This window comes from Phasianus colchicus, chromosome 8, assembly GCF_987193195.1.
Source record: "Phasianus colchicus chromosome 8, bPhaCol1.hap1.1, whole genome shotgun sequence".
In the NCBI taxonomy this organism is placed as follows: domain Eukaryota; kingdom Metazoa; phylum Chordata; class Aves; order Galliformes; family Phasianidae; genus Phasianus; species Phasianus colchicus.
In genome coordinates, this window is record NC_143443.1 from 32,684,172 (window position 1) to 32,695,757 (window position 11,586).

At 45.3% G+C, this 11,586-nt stretch overlaps 1 protein-coding gene across 1 annotated transcript; it reads right to left on the reverse strand.

The window, feature by feature from the left end:
- Window positions 1-4,034: 4,034 nt before the first annotated feature.
- Window positions 4,035-11,043, reverse strand: EEF1AKMT2 (EEF1A lysine methyltransferase 2). Its single transcript, XM_031597331.2, is given in 7 exon segments — window positions 4,035-5,664; window positions 5,667-5,759; window positions 6,558-6,774; window positions 7,604-7,711; window positions 9,784-9,898; window positions 10,702-10,767; window positions 10,974-11,043. Coding segments are annotated over 7 exon segments (687 nt in total). The 5' UTR covers window positions 11,030-11,043; the 3' UTR covers window positions 4,035-5,632.
- Window positions 11,044-11,586: the final 543 nt, after the last annotated feature.

Consider the following 11,586-nt stretch of genomic DNA (forward strand, 5'->3'; position numbering starts at 1 on the left):
AGGGCCCGGCCCGCACCTGCGGAGCTCCGCGCCAGCCGCCCCCCGGCGCTGCCCCGCAGCCGCCCTCGGGACGGCCCCGCCGATCCCCGCGCCCGGCCTCCGCTTCCCCGCCGTCGCCCGCGGAGCGCCCGGGAAGGAGCGCCGCCCCGCCGCCACCCCGAACCCCGCGGGCACGGGCACCGCGCGGGGCGCTCGGGACGCGTGCTCGGGGCCGGCGGCTCCATCGGGCGGCCGAGAGCGCCTCCTGCCGGCACCCGAGGGAAGAGCCCCGGCCACCACCGCCTCCTCTCCTGCCGCCCTGGAGGTGCCCTGGGCGCCCGGTCCAGTGGTTGATTTATCTGCCGCTAACCTTGCTAAAGTTGAAACTGAACGAGGTCCCTTCTAATCCAAGCCATTCTACTACAAGCTCCTCCATCCCGCTTAAAAGGTGTGCTTTAACGATCATATATATTCAGTAACAATGAAAATAAAACACTTGCAAGCTCATTTTGCAGAACTTTGGGAATCAAGTCTGAATAGAGTTTGTATGGTTTCCCAGCTGAACATTTAGCAATCAAGCTTGCAGTATAATTGAATCCATCCCCGTGGCAGCCCTTGCAGCACAGGGCTGGGCTCCAAGAGCGGAGCAGAAGGCTGCTTTCTGCCTGCATCCACAGCTCAGTCCAAGCACAGCGTTGCTCACCTCTCGTCCTCTGTGCTGTCAGGGCTGTCAGCACAGTGCACAGTGTCCCCAGTGCAGGAATCTAGTTTCCATCTCTCTGTAACACAACCGATACATTCTAGCTCGGTGTACCCGAACAAGGTGAGCTGGTACCCTACAAAAAGCACGTGTAGATTGCCCCCATCTCTGCTCGGTCTGTGACACTGCCCATGAGCACTTGGCCATTCAGGTGGCTGCACTGAGGCTTGTTTGTGTTCTCTCATACTGTGTGTTAGCTCTGCTTTCCAGCACAAGCATATGCACTTGCCATTATCCAGAATTTATACGGCTACATCAAGCAGCCTGTTTACTTTCCAGTAACCTAGAAATCCGCTCATTTCAAGCTATACTGTTACCTAACAAATGGAAATTAAGCCACGGCTTGGCTTTCCCCCTGTATCAAATAAAACACACCAGTGTTCCTTTCCCTCTTCCACCTCGAGGCTGTAACAGTTCATCCCTTTTCCACTGAAAGCCCCAGCTATCCAAGGGCTGCTCCCCTGCCCAGCAGGGTTAGGTTGCACCCAAGGACCTTCCAGCCATGGGGCAGAGCAGAGCCAACCCCTCTGAAGGAAGGGAAGCACCACAAAGCCCAGGCAAAAGCAACACACCATGGAAGCACGGAGGCAGGTGGGTCTCCCTGTGGCAGTGCAAAGCTCTGGTCTGTTTATTTTGTGCATTTTCCTCATGTATTTTATAGGAGACGATCCATATGTTAAAATGCTTAATGGGTCCATACAAATAAAACAGTTCCTGAGGCACGTTCTTTACCTTTCAGTGTGCCAAGATTCAGAAAGCCAGCTGAGTGCCAAAGCACTGAGAATTTTGCTGTATGTTGCTAAATACCACGATCACAGTTTTCCTCTGGTATGAAATAACACAAATGTTGGCAGCTTTTACTAGGCACCCTGGAACCCAGCAGCACGGACATAGCAGAGTGTATGCACATGGATTTTCCTTACAATGGCTACAATGCTGCCAGTGCATTCCTGGAACTTGGGAATACACAGCAGCCAGCGTCAGCAACGAAGAAAAGCATACTGTACTTAATGCAGCAGAAAAGCTAGTTGAGAACTCATCCTTATGAAAAGAGATGCTGACAGGATGAATGTCAGCCCCACTTCTCAGCCTTATGGCCATCACACACCCCACACACCTGGACAGTGAGGCCTGCTGCTGCAAGTGAGTGGAGTCATTGCCTCATTTCTCCATTCAGGCCTTTGACCCTATACAGGTGTCCTAAGGTCAATCTCTGAAACACAGCGCTGTCTGCACACTGTGTTTGCTCCCCTGAGACCCACAGCTAAGATCCACGTGGTGGGACATGTGGCAGGAAGAGCAAGGAGGTGTCACACTGGCAGGACTGAAATCCCAAACATCTGAAAGCTCTGTTATGAAATTGTTCTGAAAGATACAAAGTAAATCATAAAAGCGACTCCTGTAGTTCCTAAAGTGAAAGGTGGGATTCTCCAGTCACTACAGGTGACCAACACCCCAAATCCCACTGGGACAGCAGGCCATTCCTGGTGGTCAGAAATTGGGCTACAACACTGAGTTTGAAACGGAGGGGGAGAGCCCATATCTGTATGTAGATATGACCCCGATGTACTGTAGTTATTTCTACCCAGTGCTCTCTATAAAGACTTGAATAGTCTCCAGATAGAACAGATTGACTTCATCACTGAAGTGAATCCACTGTGAAGCCACTGACAGAACACTCTCACTTCACCATTAATGCCCTCTCCGGTACAGCAGCTGCCATAATTCTGTTAGTGTTCCACATGTAATCCAACATACCTTCAAAAAAAAATTGTAGCTCCCATAAATTCTTCCTTTTAGACCACAAAATTATATTTACATTTAATACCAGAATATTAATTCCATACCTTCTTAGCCTTCCAAAAAAATAACTTTAAAAAACACCCTACAGACTGCACTGCCGTTGACTCTTTGCTCCTTAGGGAGCAATGAGCATTAAACAAAAATACTTTGATATAAATAACAGCTTGGTCACCAAGAAGGAAGTCAAGGAGCAAGACAACATTATTCTTTCTTCTGAATCTTCTGTGTTCATTCATTTGTGTTACAGTTTTCACATCTGGTACTTCCCACTTTTTAATTTATGGCAATATGATTAGAGGAGTAGTTTTTACTTCAAGAAAGTGCTGTGATGCTGAAAATGCAGAGGTTTTTTGTCTTGAGAATCTATTTACCTTATGCTTTAACTGAATTCCACCTGTAAAGATAGGCCTTCTTGAATCAATACTTATTTCATAATTTCACTCGGTCTCCTCTTTCAGATATTTCATCCTGACAGTTCACTTTCTTCATACAACCCATAAAAATCCAATGGTCTGCTCTCCCACAGGTAAAATGCTCCCAGCACACTCAGCAGCATAAGAGCCACAACAAACACAATGGATTTCCCAGTAAATACTTCCAAAATGAACCACAGAAGGCTATTTTCAAACAGAGGGTGGTGATACATTGGAATAGGTTGCCCAAGGAGGTTGTGGATGCCCCATCCCTGCAGGCATTCAAGGCCAGGCTGGATGTGGCTCTGGGCAGCCTGGTCTGCTGTTGGTGACCTGCACATAGCAGGGGGTTGGATCATTGTAGTCCTTTTCAACCCTAACGGTTCTATCATGATTCTATGATTTGCTTGGCAATGGCAGATACCAGGAGCCAGGTACTGGGGGTCAGAGCTGTACCAAAATGCAGCTGTTTGTGGAAGTGCTGCTTGTAGGGTTTCTATCCTAAAAGCCATTTTCCTAGAAGAAAAGGTCAGCAGTGACCAGTAGGACCGGCACAGCCCAGCCACAACCACCAGCTCCAAGCAGTTCATGCATCACTGCATGATGAGCTGCACATACTGAAAACACCTGGCTTAGAAGATGAGATCTGTCCTAGTCTTGAGGTTTCATTGCTTAAGGAGAATGGGAGAGACTTCATTTCAAAGCAGTGGATCCCTCTAGAGGGCTGTGGTTGACACCACCCTTTCCCTTCCAGTCTTTCCAGTCATCTCATTGAGCTTGGGATCTGGCTCATGAAGCCAGGTGCAAAGCTTACCAGCACTCAGGGAATGTCAGCCTTTGGCATGCTGTAGGTCAACAAAGGAACATAATCCCTCTCTGTCCTGCCTACCTTTTATGCAAAGCTATTCACAGCTCCATGAAGGTATGCTGGCCCTACAGCACCATCCAACCTAAACTCGGGACTACAGAAAAAGCTTGTTGAGACCCAGGGATGGTATTAGTTTTACTATCCACAAATCTCACGTTTGACAGAGAAATCACAAGCAAAATCTCCAGAGAGAAACACAATAGGAGCAGAATGCATTTCAAATGCTGTATTTACTCTCCTGTAGTTTAGCTTTGCAGCTGACACCAAAAGTCACACAACTGTGTATTCATGCAGATATCCACCTTTATGAACTACCATAAAGCTCTCCAAACCACAAGCAAAGCCTCACTGCTTCTAACTCACTGTTTATTTCTCTGCCTCTTTTAAGAGGTTTCTCACTGAGAAGCACAGACATCTTGAGATTATACCTTCACGAAAAATCATCTAGCAAGGTGAACTGCCCAAAATCAAGGCCATTCTTTGACATGTCGTTTCCAAATCTTACCAGTCAGTAAAAAAGACATTATTCAAGTCACTATTACAGCTGCTGCCTAGACTCCATTATTCATAAGGGTCAGGTTTCTAACAGCAGATTTCAAACAGCAGGCCTTTGATTATTACTGCCTTAAAAAAGCTCTCCTCAACATGTTTTACAAGCATTCTTCTACTCTCCAGTGATAGTTCAAAGTGCACAGGCTTAAGAATATTGCCAGCTACAGATCAGATACAGAAATTGCTAGACCCAACTGATAGCTCATGTGCTTGAAGAGAGGCCACTACCAATTTAGGAATCAAAACCATTTCATTTGTGGGTGTCACCCTGCTTTTTTCTGTTCCTTGTCCCTCCTTCCCATAGCACCACCTATCTGCAGGCTCACTCTTCTCATCTCTTGAGCATTTTACTAGAAAATTTCAGTGTAGTCCTGAGAAGCTGACAGGCTCAGGAACTCTGCCTCAAACTTGCCCTAAATCCCACTTATCTCACAGAGTGAATTTATAGGTAAACTCCTCATTATGCAACTAAAATTTATCCTGAGAAATTCACTGGAAAATATATGGTCTTTGCTGGCTCTTAGGATATCATTATATAGCAAATTAGTAATGAAAAAGGCATATGTCACATGCTAGTGAGATTATAATGTCACACCTTTATACAATTATGGGATCAGTGGAAGTAAGTAATGAAGCAAGCCTACATTCTCACAGGTGAGATTTGTAAAAGCACTCAACAGTTGGCCTCTGTGGGGAAAGAGTCAAGCTATTTCAGAGGAGGCAGAACTACACTTAGCCACACAACTTCTGAACTTAAAGCACTGACTTTTTTTTTGCAAGACTTTCAGCTTTTATATTCATTTCCCTCCTTAACAGTTACATTCACATTTACCTTCTGCAAAAATGAAAGGTCCAGCAACTACATCTCAAAAGCTTGTTTCCAATTACACCACAACACAGAAATGAGACTTACTTTGTAGAACACCCTTGCTTCTATCATGCTTCACTGATTACCAATCCAGAAATTAAATACCAGATAATCTTTGTATTCCAAATGCAAACATCATTTGGCTATCTCAGTCAATATTTAAAATGACTTGTCTCTCTCAAACTTGCAGCCTCCCTGAAACAAGCGAGGTTGTAGCAAGGACAAAATTTACAGGCAAGTTATGCAAAGCTGTTATGTTTCTAGGGCAATGTTTTATAGTCCCTTAGAGTTCCATACATAGCATTTAACTGTGTACTCAAATAACATTTATTTACACACGTGTCTGAGGTTTGCTGTCAGGCTTACTTTAAAGTTCAGACTTTTCTCAGCTAATCTAATTTGTCCAAGATGGATGGTCTCACTTTTTTCTTTGGAAAACCAATGCTGTTACGCTGTTTCCAATTCTTCCTCCAAAGCAGAACTTGGGTGTTGGCAGCTCCTCCACAATTTCAAATCCTGCCAGACAGAAATTAAAATGCTTTTATTAGAAGGAAGTCATTTTATTCTCTTGGATAACCCTTTGCAAACCATTCTTTATTTGTCTGGACAACTCGCAAGTCAGTTACTTTGTAATTCCATCGGACTGTATTGTTACACTGCACTGCTGCTTTATGCAGCTGAAACCATTCCATGGGTAATAAAAATCTCAGATGGCTGAATCACACAAATTAATGGCAGAAAAGATGATTGCTTGCCAGCGATTTTAGTCCCCCAGAAGGGATGGTTGTTTTAGATCCACACTCTTGGAGTTTCAAGCTTCAGACATGAGATTCAGGAGCTAACAATCACATTAAAAAACAAACAAACAAACAAAACAAGGCAAAAACACCTTCAGAGAGTACCAGAAAGGTCACTGAGGAGGGGGCAAAAACAGTCAGTCAGACTTGCCAGCTGCCCTAAACACAGGTAATTTTTAGAGCAGTTGTATGGGTGAACTGGATCTGCTAATAAAAGGCCAAAACAGAAAAAAAAACACCCACGTGGGTGTAGAATTCCCTCCTTTCCCAGAGTAGCTTGACTGAGATCCTTGTTCTCTAAAGTATAACAAAACCTGAGCCCCCTTGAAACATTGGTGCTGGCAAATGTAGCAGCAGTAATTCTTGAGGAAAACAGAATAGGCTGAGGAGTTTACTGGTCTTTCTACTACTTTGTCTTATCCTGATCTGAGAAAATATGTTAACGCAGACACTAAAATCTACCCACTGCACCTTTGCTCAACCATAGGCTGGCAAATGGTTCTGTTCAATTGCTCACCTTCTCTGAACTCATTCAGCAGCTCCTCCTTGGTCCAGTTGCAAGATGTTATGAGGAAAAAGCCCTCTGGCTTCAATACACTGCAGAGAGACCTCACGTACTGCTTCCTCTTTCCAACTGCATTGTCAGGATTAAGGCTCACAGCGTCAAAAGTCCCCTTGTCAATACAGATGTGAAATCCCAACAGCTCAGCTGATGGAGCCAGGAAGTCTTCTACCTAAACCAGAAGTCTACAACTGTGAAAACAATCTTCTGCTCAGGACCTCCTGAATCTTTAATGCAAACCAATGCTTTAATACCCAAAAGCCTCAAGCTTGGCAATAGGAAAGGGTAAGCCAAAGTTACAATGCCACATCAGCTTCTTTGTTGTCTACCTATGACATAATAATCTATTTCCTATAAAGCCCACATACATAACTATTCATCTAAAGCTCAAGCTAACAAAAAAGGGAGTTCATTCTTCAAATCATCATTTGTACTTTGATCTCTGGTTTTCCAGGTGCCATGTACTGGGCCCTGTACAAATACAGAAGATGGTGCCTGTTACAGAGATCACAATTGAGATACAAGAATAGAGACATCATAGGGATACAGAGCTGGCGGGGAAAAGCACAGCAGAGAAACACTGGTGACAGAATGGCTGTGGCTGGAAGAGATCTCTGGAAGTCAACTGGTCCCTCCCTGCTCAAACAAGGTCTCCCAAACTCCCTGCTGCACAGCTACTGGCAGGGATTCCTTCCCATGAGGATTTAGTCTTCTGCCTTAAAGCTAACATTCAAAGCATATCAGCTTAAATACAGAGCTTGTCAAGTGGCTATCTGCTCTTCGGACAGCTTTTGACTGCTACAAACAACAAGATAACCACAAATCTTCCTGTAAACACAGACTTATTTGGTTAGAATTCTCTTATCAGCTATAAAATACAAATGAATTTCAAAATACATCATTAATATATTACAGTGAGTGCTCCTGAATATCAAGTAGGTCACTTAACCTTGGGGTCAGTTGCATTCAATTTCCTTAATGAAGATTCCCTCAACACTTACCAGTAATTTAATGTTAGACACCCCTTCTTTCTCCCTTACTTTTTCTGAAAGTTGTATTGCAGAAGGTGAGTAATCAATCCCAGTGAGGTTAGTGAAGCCATTTTTTGCCTAGATAGAAGCAGAGAATCTTAGTCAGTGTGCTAACAGATTTTTTGTTCACCAGGTCTATTCCAGTGCCCTATAATTCATCCTTCCCCCTCTTAATGAGGAGAAGAAAAAAAAAAAACACCAAAAAAACAACTCAGAGCCTTTACTTCTGCTTTTGTTTCTCATTTTTATTTCTGTTATCACCACCAGAGCTAAACAGCCAAGTGAACGGACTGCAGTAACCCCATCTGCCTGCTACCTCATCAGAAGAACTGCTGACTGAAAGCTGGTTGATGTCAACAAGTGGGAAACTGAGCAGAACTCTCAAAAACTCCGAAGGGAAATAAGCTCTTATCTGTACCAAAAGTAACCTCCAAACCAGGAATTTTCTGTGATGAGAACATGCCAATGCCAGATGCTTCAAAATAAGAAAACCTCTTTAACATACATGAGACCAAGCAATTATTCAGCTTACAGCCTAAATTCTAAGAGCAAATATATGTAATATATTTTATTAATACAGAAAGCCATTGTAAAACTTCTGTTTTTCTGATTTTTCATGCTAATGTCTATCTCAGTGCAACTATTTGCATGCAGTGAGGTCTTTCTATCACTGATAATCAGGCAGGTTACAAACCACACAGAAGAGCACATAGAGACTTTTCTGCTGACTTTGAACTAATGATAATGATAACCCAGTTCATCCAGCTCAGGCAGTGACAGCCCAGCAACCCTTTTGCAAAGCAGATGGGCTCACACGCCTCTCATCAGCTGGATCTGGGTACCTGGGAGCAGGGTGGTAACATATTTGCATTCCCAGGTAGGAGCAGATCTGGCAGCACGTGGGTCAGCCAATTTGGCTGGATTCAAACCTAGCAGGAAGAGCTCTGAAGAGCTATGGCCTTACAGGCAGCTGCAGGCAGAATGGTGGAGGGGAGAGGTTGTTGTTTTTGAATTCCAAGGACCTCAACTAGCATTCAGCAATCTGCTACCTGTCTATTTATTCCAAAGGCTAATACCTCAACAACAAAGAGAACTACGTTTTTTAAAAGTCCTTCCTCCTCCTAGCAGTGAGCGCAGTGCTAGCCAGCTGTTCTTAATTGAGGACTAATTTCAGCTAAACACAAAGACTGCGTTGTTTGCATTTGATGAAGAACAGCATATTGCTTAGGCTTCTGCCCACGTTCCTCCCCAGAGCTCCAAGAACAAACCAAGCTTCCTGAGATGCCTCTGCTGAAGGCCTGGGGGTGGAAACGTAGTTTCCACAACAGCTCCTCTGTTTGGAAACAAAGAGCTTGAGTCACTTCAGGGAGTTTCCATTCACTCCTATAGTCTCTGGGGCAGAGAAGGAAAGTTTAAGGATAAACAACATTAAATGCTGCTAAACCTGTATGGCCTGACTCCATACGGACAGGAAGGGATCGTTCACTCAAGTGCCAAACATAACTCTGGAGTCAGATGAGTGTCCTGAAGGTGGTACTCACAAGCAGCCTCCTGCTCCTCCTTGACAGAGCTGGTTCAATTACTAGCAGACACCCTCACTTGGGTGGTGAATACCCTTCATCTGCTCTTACAGCAGTTTAATAGTTTTTAAATTGCCACTACAACAAGGCAGTCAGTCCCCACATAGGCTTTAAACACTTCTAAAATCAAAGCCCGTGTTTTTTTAAAACAACTATGCACTATAAACCCAACCTTGACTTCCATTTAATTTCTGTTGTAACTAATGGAACCAATGGAGAATGTTGGAAATAGGAACTACTACAGCAACAAAGCTTCCTTCTTTACCAATTCTGCAGTAATATCATAGCAAAGGAATCAGTCAAAACCATGAAAGGATTACTGCAGCTGCAAATCACCTTGCATCACTCTATAACATCACCATAACACTTCAAAACCTGTCTGCTAAGGGGCTTCCACCCTGGCAGAAATGGATGCTTCTTGAGGTGCTACCAACTTTTCAAAGCATTTACACAAACTACTTGGTTTTGATCGTTTTTTGCATCAAAGTATTATTGTCAGAACTGAGGAAGGGACAAGAACTGAGAACTGAGTTCTGAGCACTGACTGTTACAAAAGCAGAATATACTAACCAATTCAATCAGTAAAACACCATTCCCAGTTCCAATGTCAAGCACAGAGCTGTCAAGGGGCACCTTTTGTTTCTCCAACCATCTGATTATGCGAACCATGCTTTCTTCTCCAAACCTATTAGGAACAAGGGCTCAGGTAATCAAGCTAGCAAAGACACACAGTCAACACAGCAAATGTATTTCCTTGCTCCCCAGCTTCTGCAGAGCCCTTCTTATTGAAGCACTTGCCTAACAACTGACATACTCATATCTGCTTAAGTTTAAACGAACCAAACCACAGAATGGCTTGGCTTGGAAGAGACCTTAAAGGTTACAGAGCTGCAATTCCTTACACTGGACTGGGTGCCCCTGACAGCTCAGGCTGTTCAGGGCCCATCCATGGATACGGGCACCTCCAGGAATGGGACACCCACAGCTCAGCAAGCAGTGCCAGGGCCTCACTGCCTTCCGAGTGAATGATTTCTTCCTAACTTCTGATCTAAATCTCCCCTCATTCAGTTTCCAGCCATTCCCCATTGCACTGTCGGACTACATAAAAAGTCAGTCCTCCTCCTGCTTATAAGCTCCGTTCAAGCACTATCACTGAAACACCACCTCTGGAAGGCAAAGCCCTCTATATGTTGTATGAGAAGCCAGTGCTGGCAACTTGCCTACTTACATCAGAACTCAGTGATACAATGAACACTTCTGAGTACAACAGACCATACCTCTCAGCTCGCTGTCTGCCAGGACAGTTGTGTAAGCACAACGTATCGATTTACACTACAAAGCCGGTCAGGAGAGGAACGGGTGGCTCCAAGACTGACATCCCCTTCCCACTGCCAACACTCAGAGCTGTTCACCGACCCGGAGGACGCATTTTGGCAGCGTCCCCTTTAGAAACAAACAGGCACGTTCAGGTAGAGATGGTTTAATTACCAAATTTCCCCAGCGTCTCCCGTCTCCTGAAAAGCTTGCAGCTCTCTCTCATACGCCGCATCCCAGCTACGGGGAGGGAGAAGAAGATATCGCAATTAGCACTGCGAACGACTTCAAAGAGGGGAAAAAGGAGGAGAGCGAGCCCGCATCTATGTCACGGGACCACCTGGAGTCCACTTCACAACCGAAACCAAACGGCTTTCAGAAGCCAGGCACTCCCCCAGGCCGGGTGCTGCTCCCGGTGCCGACCCTGCCCACAGCCCCCCACTCACTGAGGCCTGGTGCCCAGCGCCGAGGGCGCGAAGGGCTCCTCCCCGCCGCCCGCCATGCCCGCCCGGAAGCGCGACGCGACCATAGAGTGCGGCTGGCGCAGGGCGCGGGAGGAGAGGGCGCCGCCCTTGAGGCGTGGAGGACCGGCGCTCCGTGCTGCCGGGCTCGTTCTCCCTAAAGCCGGCCCCTGGAGCCAGGCTTTTCCTTGGACGAAAACACTGCTTCCTAGCGCTGAAATTTAGGGGGTTGCAGCAGGGTGCTGCTCAGATCTGCCCCACTGTTGTGTCCTTTGTCCAAGCACTTCCAAAGCCAACATTTCATTCTCCTTCTGGCTCATGATTTATCATCATACCAAAGTGTTTCACTGAAAGCGATGGATAGCGTGCTTGTAAGGAGCAGCTCAGCTCCAAGGGGACGGATTCTCATCATTTAACTCCTGAGGACTGCCCAAAGTCCAGGCAATCTTTATTAAAGATTTGTGCTGTTGCTTTGATGTCTCTTGAATAGAGAATCTGACTTACACACAACTACCATAGAATCATAGAATCAAAGAATCAGAGAATGGCTTGGGTTGGAAGGGACCCCAAGGATCACGAAACTCCAACCCCCTGCAAC